The 16,315-nt window shown below is 33.1% G+C and overlaps 1 protein-coding gene across 1 annotated transcript in view; it reads right to left on the reverse strand.

The window, feature by feature from the left end:
- Positions 1–1,979: 1,979 nt before the first annotated feature.
- LOC139527713 (probable E3 ubiquitin-protein ligase HECTD4) overlaps positions 1,980–16,315 on the reverse strand; it is a 59,007-nt gene continuing 44,671 nt past the window's right edge. Inside the window, exons 53-63 of the mRNA XM_071323338.1 lie at positions 15,677–15,767; positions 15,006–15,139; positions 14,187–14,377; positions 13,410–13,676; positions 12,607–12,762; positions 11,323–11,480; positions 10,230–10,382; positions 9,578–9,696; positions 8,875–9,070; positions 7,977–8,196; positions 1,980–5,088 (exon numbers count right to left, since the gene is read on the reverse strand). Coding sequence (XP_071179439.1) covers positions 4,952–5,088; positions 7,977–8,196; positions 8,875–9,070; positions 9,578–9,696; positions 10,230–10,382; positions 11,323–11,480; positions 12,607–12,762; positions 13,410–13,676; positions 14,187–14,377; positions 15,006–15,139; positions 15,677–15,767 — 1,822 coding nt within the window. The 3' untranslated portion in view covers positions 1,980–4,951. The remainder of the gene's footprint in view (positions 5,089–7,976; positions 8,197–8,874; positions 9,071–9,577; positions 9,697–10,229; positions 10,383–11,322; positions 11,481–12,606; positions 12,763–13,409; positions 13,677–14,186; positions 14,378–15,005; positions 15,140–15,676; positions 15,768–16,315) is intronic.

A 16,315-nucleotide genomic window follows, 5' to 3' on the forward strand; every position in this document is an offset into this window, starting at 1 on the left:
TGTTTTTTGTCATCTTGTTTGATATGGATCTAGTAATTCTGAAAGTCAATAGCAATATAGATTCTCTGAAAACACTACAACATTATGAAATAAAGGGGAATGTGTCAATGGGACACAGATGATGACCCCACTTGCATATAAATCATATAGTTATAAAGGGACATAACTGAAGGACGGTAAAAGTGAACCTATCCAAATTTGTACTTGATCTGAGTATTGTGGTAATAAGTATTGTGTATAAGTTTCATAACATTTGGTTGAGGCAAACTTAAGAGAACGGAAATGAATAAGTCAGCAAAAAATCCATTGTAAAGGGGCCTAACTCATGTTAAAGTGATGCCACGAAAAAAACCCAACTTGATCTGTATTTTCTGGTCATAAGCATTCTGTATATGTTTCATAACATTTACTTGAGGCAAAGGAAAGTTAGAGAATGGAAACCAACTTTGGGACATATATAGATATAGGAAGATGTGGTGTGAGTGCCAATGAGACAACTCTCCATACAAATAACAATTTAAAAAGTAAACCATTATAGGTTAAAGTACGGCCTTCAACACGGAGCCTTAGCTCACACCGAACAACAAGCTATAAAGGGCCCCAAAATTACTAGTGTAAAACCATTCAAACGGGAAAACCAACGGTCTAATTGACAATCAAGGGTAAAACTTAATGCCCCCGCATGGGCATACACAATGTTTTGTGTGTTGTTGGTCTGTTGGGTTGCTGTCTCATTGGCATATACTTCATACCTTCTTTTATTTACATTTGATAAATGAAAGTCATACTGCCCACTTGGTTCAGACATGTCATAGATGGATTGGTTAATTATTGGTGTTCAACACAGTTTCCGTCTGCTGCTTATATCATGGCAGCCAATTGTTATTGGTAAAGGAAGCTGCAGTATCTGGAGATGACCACTTAACATCATTAGGGAAACTGACAATCGTTGCGAGGGGTGTAAAGGGTGGTATCTGCACGGAAGAACATGAAATAACATTGCCATTTCACAATGAATGAACAATTAAAAATGTCATGCACGTTAATCTTTTTACAGATTTCACGAAACACGATGAATAACCAACCTTTTTCAATTTTACTTTTGTAAAAAGGGCAAAACATGTTGCACTAAAATAACCCTTTACCACCCCCATAGGCCAATAATACAAGAGTCCAACATCTCTAGGGATCTTTTTTTCATTGGGAAATGAAAATAACACTATTTTAATATTGAACAGACGACATTTTATTTAAGGCTGTATGTAGACTTTGTTAAAACCACAAAATAAAATAGCTACGAAATTGCAAGATTTCAATAATCTGTGAAATTGACACCCGAAAAAATAAATAAATCCATAGTAGCTTACTACATGGTATGGGTTTTGCTCATTGATGAAGGTTGCCTAAAAGATGCTTACCGGTATATCCATATCATTCAGTCTATTGTGGATAGTTGTTTCACAGGCAGTTTTACCATATTACTCAACATGATCTTGAGAACAATATGTTCATGCATAATCATTACACATATCAATTGTATATAAAATAGGTAAGCATTTGATATTTCAAAAATGCAAATTTAAGATGTGTGTTTTTTTGTCAAATTCTCCTTTTAATCTTTACATTTTAATGCTTATAAAATCAGAAAATTTCATGTTTCGCTGTTCGCAACACAACTCTGAATGCTAGGTTATAAAACACTCTCTGTTACCCTCTAGATGTATTTAGGTTATTTTTGTCATTGGGTTGCTGTCTCATTCATGTATAAACCTCATCACCTTTATTTCATGTCCATAGTTCTACATTTCAAATTTAATTTGCAAACAGAAAAACTTATTAGAAGATAAGGACAAATTACTCTGATCTTCTACAGTGGCCATCTTGAATAACTGATTGCTTCTTAAGTGCAACTTCTTGTCAGTAGCATTATAATCATTCAAATCAATACTGCTTTGTTGAGAATGAATCATAATGACAACTTATCTGTAACATAATTTATTAAAACCAATGAAAGCATACAATCTATCAGCAACTTTATACATCTGGTAACCATGGTAACAATATAACAAAGCAGGAAACAATAATATATGGCCATTCTATTATCATATTCATCTTCATTTAAGCTGGAAATTTCTATCACAAAAAAATTCTAACAGAAAAGTTCAGGAAAAACATGAATGTGATAAAAATTCTTGAATCACAGTGAATACCTGATAGAAAGCAGCATTTGTCATAGTATTTTAGCACAGGTAACAATGTTTTTTTTTTTTATTCACAATATAAATTTTTCAAATGAAAAATAAAAAAAAGTATGAATAAATGCTTTAAATAACACAATTTCGATTTTTTAAGAAATATTTAAAATTGTTCATTTCAACATCATTGTCAATTTTTTTTATTATCTGTAAATGCTAATAATTATCATTTAGATTTTAAAATGGTGTCTACAAAGTAACAAAATAAGAATGGCAGCACTCATTAATATCAATATGATGTAGAAAGATGTGTCTAAAAAGTCAGGCTATATGTTGTGAATAGGTCAAAAAGTCAGGCTATATGGGGTGAATAGGTCAAAAGGTCGAGCTATATGGTTGAATAAGTCAAAAGGTCAGGTTATATGGAGTGAATAGATCAACAACACTCATATGGCAGAATAGGTGGGTGGGGATACAAAGGTGTTTATATCCATGGAAATATAAAAGCATTAACTTATGAAATTATAATACATAAGCTGTCTATAGTATATAGCGCAAGTACTGCAATTTATAAATTGCAGAAAAGACTTGTACAATAATAATATCACGCTTCAATATAAAAATAAGCATATGTGCTACGATTGCCAATGTGACAACTATCCACCAGAGTTTAACTTTTGTTTATTTGTTGAATATATGATATTTTAAGGATTAGTTACACACATGTAACAAAACAGTATTCCAAATATTGGACATCTTAAAAGAAGTTCATACCAGATTATATATCTGGTACCTATGATCCATTTGTAGATTAATTACGGTACAGGGGACCAGAATGATATCAATTCTTGTTGTTCAAACATGTATCATGTGTATGTAGTTCAAGTATTATGGATTATGTTCTAAAACAAATTCATAAATATATTGTATATAGAGGGAATCCAAATTTCTTTATCTATTGCCTTTTTCCACAGATAAAACACTATAACTTTATATTTGGGTTAAATAACAGACATGGACAGACTAACACAATCTAGGGTGCCCCTACAGTCACATATATCTGTACTTAATCAAAGGCTGTGTACACAACCCACAGTCACACATATCTGTACTTAATCAAAGGCTGTGTACACAACCCACAGTCACATATATCTGTACTTAATCAAAGGCTGTGTACACAACCCACAGTCACACGTATCTGTACTTAATCAAAGGCTGTGTACACAACCCACAGTCACATATATCTGTACTTAATCAAAGGCTGTGTACACAACCTACAGTCACATATATCTGTACTTAATCAAAGGCTGTGTACACAACCTACAGTCACATATATCTGTACTTAATCAAAGGCTGTGTACACAACCCACAGTCACATATATCTGTACTTAATCAAAGGCTGTGTACACAACCCACAGTCACACATATCTGTACTTAATCAAAGGCTGTGTACACAACCCACAGTCACACATATCTGTACTTAATCAAAGGCTGTGTACACAACCCACAGTCACATATATCTGTACTTAATCAAAGGCTGTGTACACAACCCACAGTCACACATATCTGTATTTAATCAAAGGCTGTGTACACAACCCACAGTCACATATATCTGTACTTAATCAAAGGCTGTGTACACAACCCACATATTAGATAAAATATACTAATACAAAAGACACATTCAGTAAGAATGTAATCTTCAGTTTCAAGAACATTTAATAAAACAAATTAGATTAAACACTACTACCAAAAGAAAACATTTCTTCAAATGTAATCTTTTGTTTTCATAACAAATAAAACCAACCAGGTTAAAACATTAATATAGTACATCTTATAAATAAAATTGCTATGGTTACTGTTGTAGCAAAAATACTAATAGTTTCTATGGTAATAAAGCTTTAAAATAGTACAACCATCACTATATCAACAATGCTGACACAAACAAAATATATAATAAATAAACCTATACATATCACATATAACACACACGCACACATATATAACACACACACACACATATATGGTTTTACATTTGATGATAGCCTGGATGGTGAATGGTTACTTTAATTTAAGATCACCATTAAAATAGACTGATAAGTTTTTCAGTGCTGCTTAGTCTAATAACACTGATTAATCATTAATGATCAAATTATTATGTAAATCTGATCGTCAAAACTCAAATTCCTATTGTGATAACAACGAATAAATAATTTACAATATAAACTCTCTTATTTATCAAAATGTTCCCTTGATAAATACTTGCAAACATTCAATATTTCATCCCTTGATAAATGCTTGCAAAGATTCAATATTTCATATTTAAATTCAAATTTAAATTTACATCACAAAAAATATTCAGTAAATTCTCTTAGGATAAGAAAAGCTTTCACTTCTATGAAGTAATTTACACATATGAGATATAATTTCTGTATTTCATTAGAATGGAGATCTTCTTTACTATAATACTTTTTTCCAAAAATACTGTACATTGTCAGACAACACTTCACTTTCTATAAATTTACACACCAACTACAACTGTGCGGAGAATATATATCTTACATCTTACACCATAAAGGGAGAAAAAAAGACAGAAAAAAATAACCTCCTGAAATTTTATAAATATATCTTATTTAGAAAGGTTAAACATCTTTCATCTTCAATCATTCAGATGAACATAGTTTAGATGAACTGTAAAATGCTTCATCAAGAAGTTTGCAGATCTTTTCCACAATATTATCAATGTACATGTATATTGTTCATCCACTAAGAGGATCCTCTCGGCAATTTATAGCATATAATAATCTTTGAGTCATCAATTCTTGTGTACTATACTGTGGCAGTTTAATCATGAACATACAGGTTTCTACTCTGATAAACCGTGAATCTGGTGGACCTAAAAATACAAATAGTACCATAAGTATAAATAAATAAGAAATGCATCCATGGGACACAGATGATGCACCAGCTTGCATATATAGTTATAAAGGATTATACCTCAAGAATGGAAAAAGAGTTTGGGAAAAAAAATCGTACATGAAAGGAGTTTGGTAGTAATGAGCATTCAGTTTTAGTTTCATAAGTTTCCAAAAACAAAACTAGAGGCTCTAAAGAGCCTGTGTCGCTCACCTTGGTCTATGTGACTATTAAACAAAGGAAGCAGATGGATTCATGACAAAATTGTATTTTGGTGATGGTGATGTGTTTGTACATCTTACTTTACTGAACATCCTTGCAGCTTACAATTATCTCTATCTATAATGAAGTTGGCCCAGTAGTTTCAGTGGAAAATGTTAGTAAAAATTTACAAATTTTATAAAAATTGTTGAAAATTGACTATAAAGGACAATAACTCCTTAGGGGGTCAATTGACCATTTCGGTCATGTTGACTTATTTGTAAATCTTACTTTGCTGAACATTATTGCTGTTTACAGTTTATTTCTATCTATAATAATTTTCAAGATAATAACCAAAAACAGTAAAATTTCCTTAAAATTACCAATTCAGGGGCAGGAACCCAACAACGGGTTGTCCGATTTATCTGAAAATTTCAGGGCAGATAGATCTTGACCTGATAAACAATTTATCCCCCTGTCAGATTTGCTCTTAATGCTTTGGTTTTTGAGTTATAAGCCAAAAACTGCATTTTACCCCTATCTTCTATTTTTAGCCATGGCGGCCATCTTGGTTGGATGGCCGGGTCATCGGACACATTTTTTAAACTAGATACCCAAAAGATGATTGTGGATAAGTTTGGATTAATTTGGCCCAGTAGTTTCAGAGGAGAAGATTTTTGTAAAAGATTACTAAGATTTACGAAAAATGGTTAAAAATTGACTATTAAGGGCAATAACTCCTATATGGGTCAACTGACCATTTCGGTCATGTTGACTTATTTGTAAATCTTACTTTGCTGAACATTATTGCTGTTTACAGTTTATTTCTATCTTTAATAATTTTCAAGATAATAACCAAAAACAGTAAAATTTCCTTAAAATTACCAATTCAGGGGCAGCAACCCAACAACAGGTTGTCAGATTCATCTGAAAATTTCAGGGTAGATAGATCTTGACCTGATAAACAATTTTCTAATAGTCAGATTTGCTCTTAATGCTTTGGTTTTTAAGTTATAAGCCAAAAACTGCATTTTACCCCTATGTTCTATTTTTAGCCATGGCGGTCATCTTGGTTGGTTGGCCGGGTCCCTGGACACATTTTTTAAACTAGATACCCCAAAGATAATTGTGACCAAGTTTGGATAAGTTTGGCCCAGTGGTTTCAGAGGAGAAAATTTTTGTAAAAGATTACTAAGATTTACGAAAAATGGTTAAAAATTGACTATAAAGGGCAATAACTCCTATATGGGTCAACTGACCATTTCGGTCATGTTGACTTATTTGTAGATCTTACTTTGCTGAACATTATTGCTGTTTACAGTTTATCTCTATCTATAATAATATTCAAGATAATAACCATATAACGGCAAAATTTCCTTAAAATTGCCAATTCAGGGGCAGCAACCCAACAACCGGTTGTCCGATTCGTCTGAAAATTTTAAGGCAGATAGATCTTGACTTAATAAACAATTTAACCCCATGTCAGATTTGCTCTAAATGCTTTGGTTTCAGAGTTATAAGCCAAAAACTGCATTTGACCCCTATGTTCTATTTTTAGCCATGGCGGCCATCTTGGTTGGTTGGCCGGGTAACCGAACACATTTTTTAAACTAGATACCCCAATGATGATTGTGGCCAAGTTTGGTTAAATTTGGCCCAGTAGTTTCAGAGGAGAAGATTTTTGTAAAAGTTAACGACGACGGACGACGGACGACGGACGACGCCGGACGACGACGGACGCCGGACGCCAAGTGATGAGAAAAGCTCACTTGGCCCTTCGGGCCAGGTGAGCTAAAAATCAGAAAATGCTAGAAAGGTAAAAGCAATGCCACCAAATTTCAAACTTGATCTGTGTTTTGTGGTAATAAGCATTGTGTATAAGTTTCATAACATATGGTTGAGGAAAACTAAAGTCAAAGAACAGAAACCAATGCAGTGACGTACTGATATATACAATATAACACAGGTTAACTTAATGCCCCTCCGTTAGGGGCATTCAAATTATTTCTGTTGTGGTTTCCATTGTAATGAATTTCCTATTTGTGTTACAGATGTAATACCACCAATTTATGGTACGTCACATCCGGTTGTATACGAAAATAGGTCGAAAAAAATATTCCTTTGAATTTGACAGTTGTAGGTAATTAATCCTACATTTTATTGCAGTAAAAGATTTCTGTGTCATAAACATATGTCTTGGGTATTTCAAAGCACCATTATTTTTTTATTTGGGATTTCTATAGAATATTTTGTAATCTTGAGGTTACATGGTGACTAAACCTTGTACACAGATAAAATAAGGGGAGAAATTTGATTGGTTAACTTCCAGTGATGGTTATTTTCTTATATGCAATGAAATGTTATGTGAATTTTTTTTCTACAGTACTGGACAGGATAAAACTTTACTCATGCCAAGTATTTCTTTATTTGAAACAAAGATACATTCTACAGATTTTTTTGAAAAGTGCAAATTTAACAAAGACTAATAGGGGAAAATGAATGGTGGTATTACACCTACAGTAACTATAAGTGTAAAATTGTAATGAATAAAGTTCTATAACCATACTGAAATGCATTTCTAATGTTGTAATGCATAATGTTGTAATGCAATACTGATTCATAACTGTAATGCAGTTATAATTTTATTGCATATATATATATGACTACCTGAACCATCAGGAGGAGCAATCTTCATTGGATAAGGAGGGACATGTGTGGTTTCTGCTCCACCCTCTTTACATGGACAGGTCTGTGGAATTCTTTCCTGGTTACAAGAAAACTTGATAAATTTACAGAGATCCTCCTGACTAAGAGTCTCAAGTGTATTCCAGAAGAATTCTATATGTTTGTCACTCTCCATCAGTCCCACTTGATACATGGTGTGTGCCTGTAATACATGATATTTTATGAAATATAATATTTATGAATGAATCTACCAAGATTTAAAATTCCAAAAATTACAGCGATCATACACTTCACCCTATTATCAACGCAATTGGAAGCAGTACCTCCCTCAAGGCGAAGCCAGTTGAATTGGTACGGGATGGCCAGTGGAGTGTTGTCCTAATTGGAAATGAACTGACATTTTATGATCTACTTTCATCATTTCTACAATATTACCACTTAAAACCTCCATGAGAACAACTACACAGACGTGTAAGAATGGCAGCTAACCACATCGTTAATAACTTTATCGACAAACTTTCAATTTTAACTATACTTTATTCTTATTTTACTTTCACTTTCTATTTATATCTATAACGTCATCATAACAACCTCTTTTGTTCAGCAAACAGCACAACTGCAAAATTTATACTTCACTGTTTGATTTCATGTGTAATATTGTCCTGAAGTTGGCGAAAACATGTCGACCAGAATAAACTCTTACCATGCGGTAATTGATGGGTGTTGTTGTCTTTATTGTTTTATTTTACTTATCTATATTGAAAGACAACTGTGAATACCTTACAATATCCACCCACTATTACCCAACAACACGATAACCACTTCAGGTGTTGGTTCACCTTATTCAAATTCATATATACAAGTAAGTTCAATATTTTACCTTGAGGAAAGCTAGATCTACTTCAGGTAAGCCACAGGTTCTGATTTCTAGGTCTAAAGGTGAGAGTATGTTCAATAACTGTAGAGGTATAAGTGATGCCAGACCACAATGTAATGACTGTACTCTATGTTCTGGTAATAACTCAGTCATTCTCAATCTCTGGATGGCTTCAACATATTCTTGTCTATTCTCCCAACTGAAAAAATAAATATATATTTTTTTAATTGTGATTTCAAAATAACAATTTTTTCTAGAATCTGAATGATTTAGAACTTGACAATCGTACAGATTTTTTTTTTATGTTGCCTGGTTGTTGTGTAATTGATGTATACCATATATTTTTTTTTCATATACTGTGGATTCATTATTATTCGTTGGATACCAATTTTCGTGGATTTCGTGGATACCGGGAAACCACGAATTTAAACATTCAACGAATTGCAAATTTTCTAAAGGAATATATGCATACTTTGTCAAAACCACGAAATTAAATATCCACGAATATGCAAGTTTTCCTCAAACCATGAAAATTGGTACCCACTAAAATAAATGAATCAACAGTACTCTGTTTTTATAAGTTTTTTTTAGTTTTCATATCTACCCAGTATTTATATATCTTTTGACTCTCCTACTCTCTACTCAATGGAGGTGAATCGATAGAAGACCTTCGTAATTAGCTACATTAAATTTTCTGTCAACTTACCAGACAGAAACTTTGTGTCCATTAGGTATCAGTTCTACTTCTTCTCCAGACAGAGTAGAATAAACAAACTGTGGGTAGACATCTGAACACAATGCCTGAAGTTCACTTTCTGACTCAACCTAGAAGAAATTAAAAAGCACAATGATTAGGAACATTTTAATGAAATGTGATTATCTTTTAATGTTTTACGCCACTTGCAGCTACCTTAATTATATCATGGAGGTCAGTTTTTATTGGTGGATAAAACCAGAGTGCCCAGAGAAAACCCAAAACCTAACTATAGATGATCAACTAAGACCAATCTGTCACCAAGGCCCCTAATAAATAATAAACATATGGATGCTATAAATTAAGCAGGCAATCTTTCATCACAGGAAAATGTTTGTGAGATAAAAATATAAACCCTTTGTACAAGACCACCATGCTTACCATGATCTCCCAAAGCCCAAGTTTATACTTCTGAGAAAGTCATTTCACCATGAAAAGATGAACTGACAAACAAACTGACACACAGACTTTTAAACCTAATGCCCCCAAGTGAGACATGAAAAAATCAATGACTGTCATGAGCATTTAAATTGATTTTTAAAGACTGATTCAGTTTCATTTTTTTTTCATTTGGACACTTGATAAAAACTTTCAATACAAGTACCATTTCGATCTTTTTCATGAAGTTGTACGTGAGTGGGTCAGCTTCTTGTAGATTGGTACTTGGGTCTTCATCATTAGATACAATGGCTTCCCACAAAGACTTCAGTAGATCTAACCCCAGAGGTATGTCTGCTCTTATAGTAATACCTAAAATCTAAAATTCATACAAATATAAATTATAATGCATTGAGTAGCCAATTTTTAACCAACTTTTAAATTGACAGTTACGTTTGAATATACCATGCACCCAGGAATGATTTTATAATTCAATATATATGTGCATTCTTATAGATTGAAAAAACAAAAATTATTGTAATTTTTAAAAAACAAAATTTCTCTGAATCTTTGGCAAAGCTACCGAAGGAATAAGATAGAAAATCATTCAGGTATGTAATCAAATACTATTCACCACAACAACAAATAAAACGTCACAATTTTTAAGGTGGTACCCAACACCTTCACTAAAATTAATTTGGCTTGTTTAATTTTCATAAAATTTTGACAAAGTATTTACTTTGATCCTTTGACAAAAATGTAAAAATTTCCAAAAATTTGAACCAACCATTTTATAAGAAAAATTACACTGGTTATATATATATCAGTTTGACAAACACCAATATTGATCATTGAGAAGCTTAATATTCCCTTAACAACGCAACGTAGTGTTAGGTACCACCTTAAATTGCTTCTAGAGATTAATGGCCACCAAATTTTCAACCTCTTGTATCATTTATTATTGACATTGAAGAATCTAGACATTTAACATATATGTATATATATTCAAGATAGTGTCTTTGTCTTAGTTTAATGTTATTTCATACAGTATTGTGAGATGTGTCCAGCTGATTTATCATTTTATAAATAATCTGTGTGATAAGTGAACAAAGGTGAATTTGCTTTCAACATCACTGGATGTAAATTAAAGCAGGTAAAAATCGTTCAATCAATCAATGTCGCTAAATGGTAAGGTATTTAATGAATAAATGTCTATGCTTTCTCATATAGAAATTTTTGAATGTCCTGGTTGTAGTGTTATCAAAAGTTCCCCTCCTTTCCCTCTTGAAATGCTATCCCAAACTCCCTGACTGTCTTACCTGTCCAAAGAACTGTGTCAATCTTTCCTCTGGGAATGTCATCTTCCCTGGATGTAGCAGACATCTACTTTTATAATTACTATTGTTACAGGGGACTATCAACTTCAAAGAGTGAAGCTCTTTGGCAATTTGGCTCAGGAACTGTCGGAAAGAACCACCTGAAAATTCAATTTTTTTATCAGTCTGTATTTCTGAACATGATGAGATAAGTATATTTTACAGCTAAATTATTTTTATTTTACATGTTTCGTTTCAATTTATTGGTTTAATTTCAATAGGAAAAGTATGGTATGTCAAAACCAAATATACAACAACATATTTTGAGAGATTGATTTAAAAGCTTCACAAAATTTTTAAGATGTGCACAATGTTTCCACAATGAAATTATGGCATGAAAACTATAAAATAAGCACATATTATGACTTTACAACATTGAAAATCTTATTTTCTTCATTCACATTTCATGATTGTATGTATTTCCCATATAATGTGCAAATATGAAGTAGTTTCTTAAAAGTTGTGAATGAATTTACATTAAACAGAAACGAACAAAGATCTTTATTTACATACACTCATGTACTTCTGATTGTCTGACCATCTTCAAATTATGCCTGTTAAATTCTAAATCAATCTATATTCCTAATACTGCAGAATTATAGTAACTGTTTGAGGTAAAAAATAAGCAAGGTTTTCTACAATAAGTAATAAAATTGAGAATGGAAATGGGGAATGTGCCAAAGAGACAACAACCCGACCATTGAAAAAAACAACAGCAGAAGGTCACCAACAGGTCTTCAATGTAGCGAGAAATTCCCGCATCCGGAGGCGTCCCCCAGCTGGCCCCCAAACAAACATATACTAGTTCAGTGATAATGAACGCCACACTAATTTCCAAATTGTACACAAGAAACCAAAATCAAAATAATACAAGACTAACAAAGGCCAGAGGCTCCTGACTTGGGACAGGCGCAAAAATGCGGCGGGGTCAAACATGTTTGTGACATCTCAACCCTCCCCCTATACCTCTAGCCAATGTAGAAAAGTAGACACATAACAATACGCACATTAAAATTCTGTCCATGAGAAGTCAGAGTCTGATGTCAGAAGATGTAACCAAAGAAAATAAACAAAATGACAATAATACATAAATAACAACAGACTACTAGCAGTTAACTGACATGCCAGCTCCAGACTTCAATTAAACTGACTGAAAGATTATGATTTCATCATATGAAACATATTTCATTCCTACATTTTCACAAGTTGGGCAGAAAATAAACTTACTTGTTCCATGGACTTCTTCTCCCGTCAATCTGACATTAAAAGAATAGGTAGGATCTCCACCACTAGCTAGACGTACACACAGCTGTTTAGATGGTATATTAGATAATTGTCTGAAAGTCTGACAATACCATGCAACTAAAGAAGCTTTCTCATCACCTGAAATAGGCCAAAAATAAAGTCAAGATAAACATGCTGACTGTTTTTTCCCCATCTATTTTTTTAATTAAAATCTATCTTTTGGTTTTTTTCATACGATTAGTTGTCATGTTGGAGCCGTTTATTGTTCACTATGTGTTATGGCTTTGCTCATTGTTGAAGACAAGATACTAACATAAATGTTTAATTGGTCTTTAGTGGTCTCAGATGGATAGCTGTCTCAATGAAAATTGTACATCTCCTTATTCTTATATGGTGCATTATAAGCAGGAGGAAAAGATGATAGTTGGTTGGTAGGGGACGATAAATGGCTGACCCGTGTTAAAAGAGAGCCATATCTCTTGCACGTTAAACACACCCTTGTAGATTTCGAAAAAGAGCAGGCTAATGCCGCTACAAGGCAGCACTCGCACCCGCAAAGTGGAAAGGGATTAATATAAGTTGCAAAACTTGTTTCCCAATCCACTATAATTAAATATGTTTAAAACTAAGCAGTTTTCTGGAATCTCTGTATCAACAAGTCTCAAATCCAAAAGTCTTGGAAGCAAAATGTGTATAATGTTTAAATTAGTAACTTTAACAAATCAAATTTTCAACAAGATCAAGGGTAACAGTTTAGTGTTTGTTGGCCTGGTACCCTTCCTTACCTGATAAATTTTCCAATGGATCCAGTGTAACTTCTGGTGCAGCTTGATCTGGTTTTCTCTTGGCAGTTGCATTCATAATACGGTTAACAAAGTTTACTTTTGAGTCATAAAATATAAGTCCTCTTATTTTTGATAGAGCAGAGGCTGTACTCCTGTTGTAGGTTTTGGCAGGACGTAGGTCGACCATTGGCAAGAAAATAGTTTCAAGAGTATTATTCAGTGACTGTAGAAATGCAAATCTTAATCTGACACTTTCAACAGGAACACCTGAAAAATACAGAATCATGTCATCATCTTCTCCAGGACAAAGCAAACATCTTAATTAAGGTAGGAATAAAAAATAAATCAATTGAAAATAGTACACAGAAACTTAGATGATTTCCAAAAGTTAAGAAGGTGAAGAAATCTTAAAATATAAATATTAAAGCCATAGTCAATTTTTGTTTTGTGGAGAGTTTTTTTTGCAGCATTTTTTTTTATTACAAATCCTTGATGTCAAAATCATGTACACATTTTATACCTCACCCCAAGAGTATGTTTTGATATGAAATAAAATATTGAACATACCTTGTAAACAAGCGTATGTTTAATTGGTTAATATCTCCCTACCTTGTAAACAAGCAATTGTTTCATTGGTTAATATCTCCCTACCTTGTAAATAAGCATATGTTTCATTAGTTAATTTATCCTTACCTTGTAAACAAGCATATGTTTCATTGGTTAATATCTCCTTACCTTGTAAACAAGCATATGTTTCATTAGTTAATATCTCCTTACCTTGTAAACAAGCATATGTTTCATTGGTTAATATCTCCTCTGGTATTTTCATCTCATGTGGATGTAATCTTGAGGGAGCCACTCCTAATTTCTTGGCTGACATGTTAACATACTGGACCAAGGCTGAGTCCATTTCTAATGTCCACTGTGTGGTCATCTGTAAAGCTTGGTTATTGTCAAGGCAGGCACACCTGTAGAATTAAATTGAATATGTTATCACTTTGTTTAGAAATCAATGAATCACTGTCTCCTTTTTCAAAGTGTGCACACATACGATTTGCTAAATTTGTTAACATTAATAACAACAGAAATGTAATACAATTCTTTTCAAGCACCAATATAAAATTGAATAATATCAATTTATTTTAATTTTATAAGACCTGGATGGATCCTTTCCAAAGTGAGTGGTGTTTCGAGCAATTTTCAGCAACATTGGTTATATCAAGCATGGTGACCAGTTTTGTTTTGGTGAAAGAAGTTGTAGCACTCATAAAGAACCACTGACATACAACAGGAAAACTGCATAGGCAGATCCAGGAAGGGGGGGGGGGGGGGTTCCGGGGTTGGAACCCCCCTTTTTTTGGCTGATCAATGCATTTGAATGGGAGCATATAGTTGGAACCCCCCCTTTACTCTGGGTTGGGAAACCTCCCTTTTTCAAATGCCTGGATTTGCCCCTGAACTAGAAATCCTTGTCAATTAATACACCTTGCCATGAGTGGTTTAAAGTTTAATCTCAAGTTCAAATCTACAAGACAACTTATTTCAGAATGTTATATCATGTTATTGATAACTTATTGCTTTTTTAAGAGTCAATACCTTTCAAAAAAAAGATCAAATCCACAGGCTAGGAAAGCCCTCCATACAGATCTTATATCTTGCTTTGCCAGGTCTATAACATACTGTAGGAATCCTTCAAGAGTTAAATATCTTGATTCTTCAACTGGCCAACTCTACAATGATAAAAATAATACAGAAATTACAATATTTTGACAGCCCATTAAAACAACTTGCCTTTTTTGGTACTTCATTAAATGCAAAAGGATAAAATATATACTATGGATTTTGTGGGTGTAGTTGAACAGCAAATTTTCTATAGGTTTCTATTCAGACTTGGCATTACCAAAAATGAAATATCCACACACATAAGTTTTTCTTAATGTAAAAAAATGGGTACACACGAAAATATATGAATCAACAGTAAATCCTGCTGCATTGATAATTAAAACAAATTTTGCCCTTTGTTAAGTTTTTCTATGTTTAATCTAAGATTGGTGTAAAGTGGGGAGGGTATCTGCATGGAAGAACACAAAGTAAAATTGCCATTTCACGATGAATGTTCAATTAAAAATGTCTTGCGCATTGATCTTTTTACCGATTTCACTAAACACGTTGAATAACAAACCTTTTTCACAGCTGCAAGTGAAACAAAAATGGCAAAATACTTTGCACAAAAATAACCCTTTACCACCCTCATCTAACTTCCTTACCTTTCCAGCCTTGGCACCTTGCTCTGCACCTTCCTTGTGTGTTTTCTCTGGCATGTCTTTACCCTTTGGCTTTTTGTCACGATGTGGTGGTCTAAAAACAGAATAATCAATTACCAGTAATCACAATGCAAGAGGTTATGTTAAAAGACAAATTAGAAACTTGTCTAATAGCCATTATTTGCAAATCACTGCCATCGACACAAGAAGGTACTGACATTCTTATTCTTGACTTGTTCTAGTTTTTATCAAAGGAGTAGGTCCGGTAAGGACTCATTTTGGCCTCAAATTTCAGTTTCATCTGACGAAAGATTTTGACCACTTTTTAAAGACTTAAGTGTCTATTTCACTTGATTTAATTAGTACAAGTGAAAGATTTTAACTGATTTAGTCATTAAAAACGATCTGATTCAAGCTCAAATATAAAAAATCTCTCAAATATGCCAAAAAACGTCACTTTTCAGATGGTTTTTGTCAAAAATGAAAGTGGCCGCATCCGTGTTCATCCACAACCTTTATATATGTTATATATTATCATAAAATACAACTTACATTTCAATATTAAGGATGAACACGAATGCGGCCACTTTCGTTTTACAAGGAAACCGTCTAAAATTTAACTAAAATGATAGAATTTTGAAG

This window comes from Mytilus edulis, chromosome 6 (genome assembly GCF_963676685.1).
Source record: "Mytilus edulis chromosome 6, xbMytEdul2.2, whole genome shotgun sequence".
Lineage (NCBI taxonomy): Eukaryota > Metazoa > Mollusca > Bivalvia > Mytilida > Mytilidae > Mytilus > Mytilus edulis.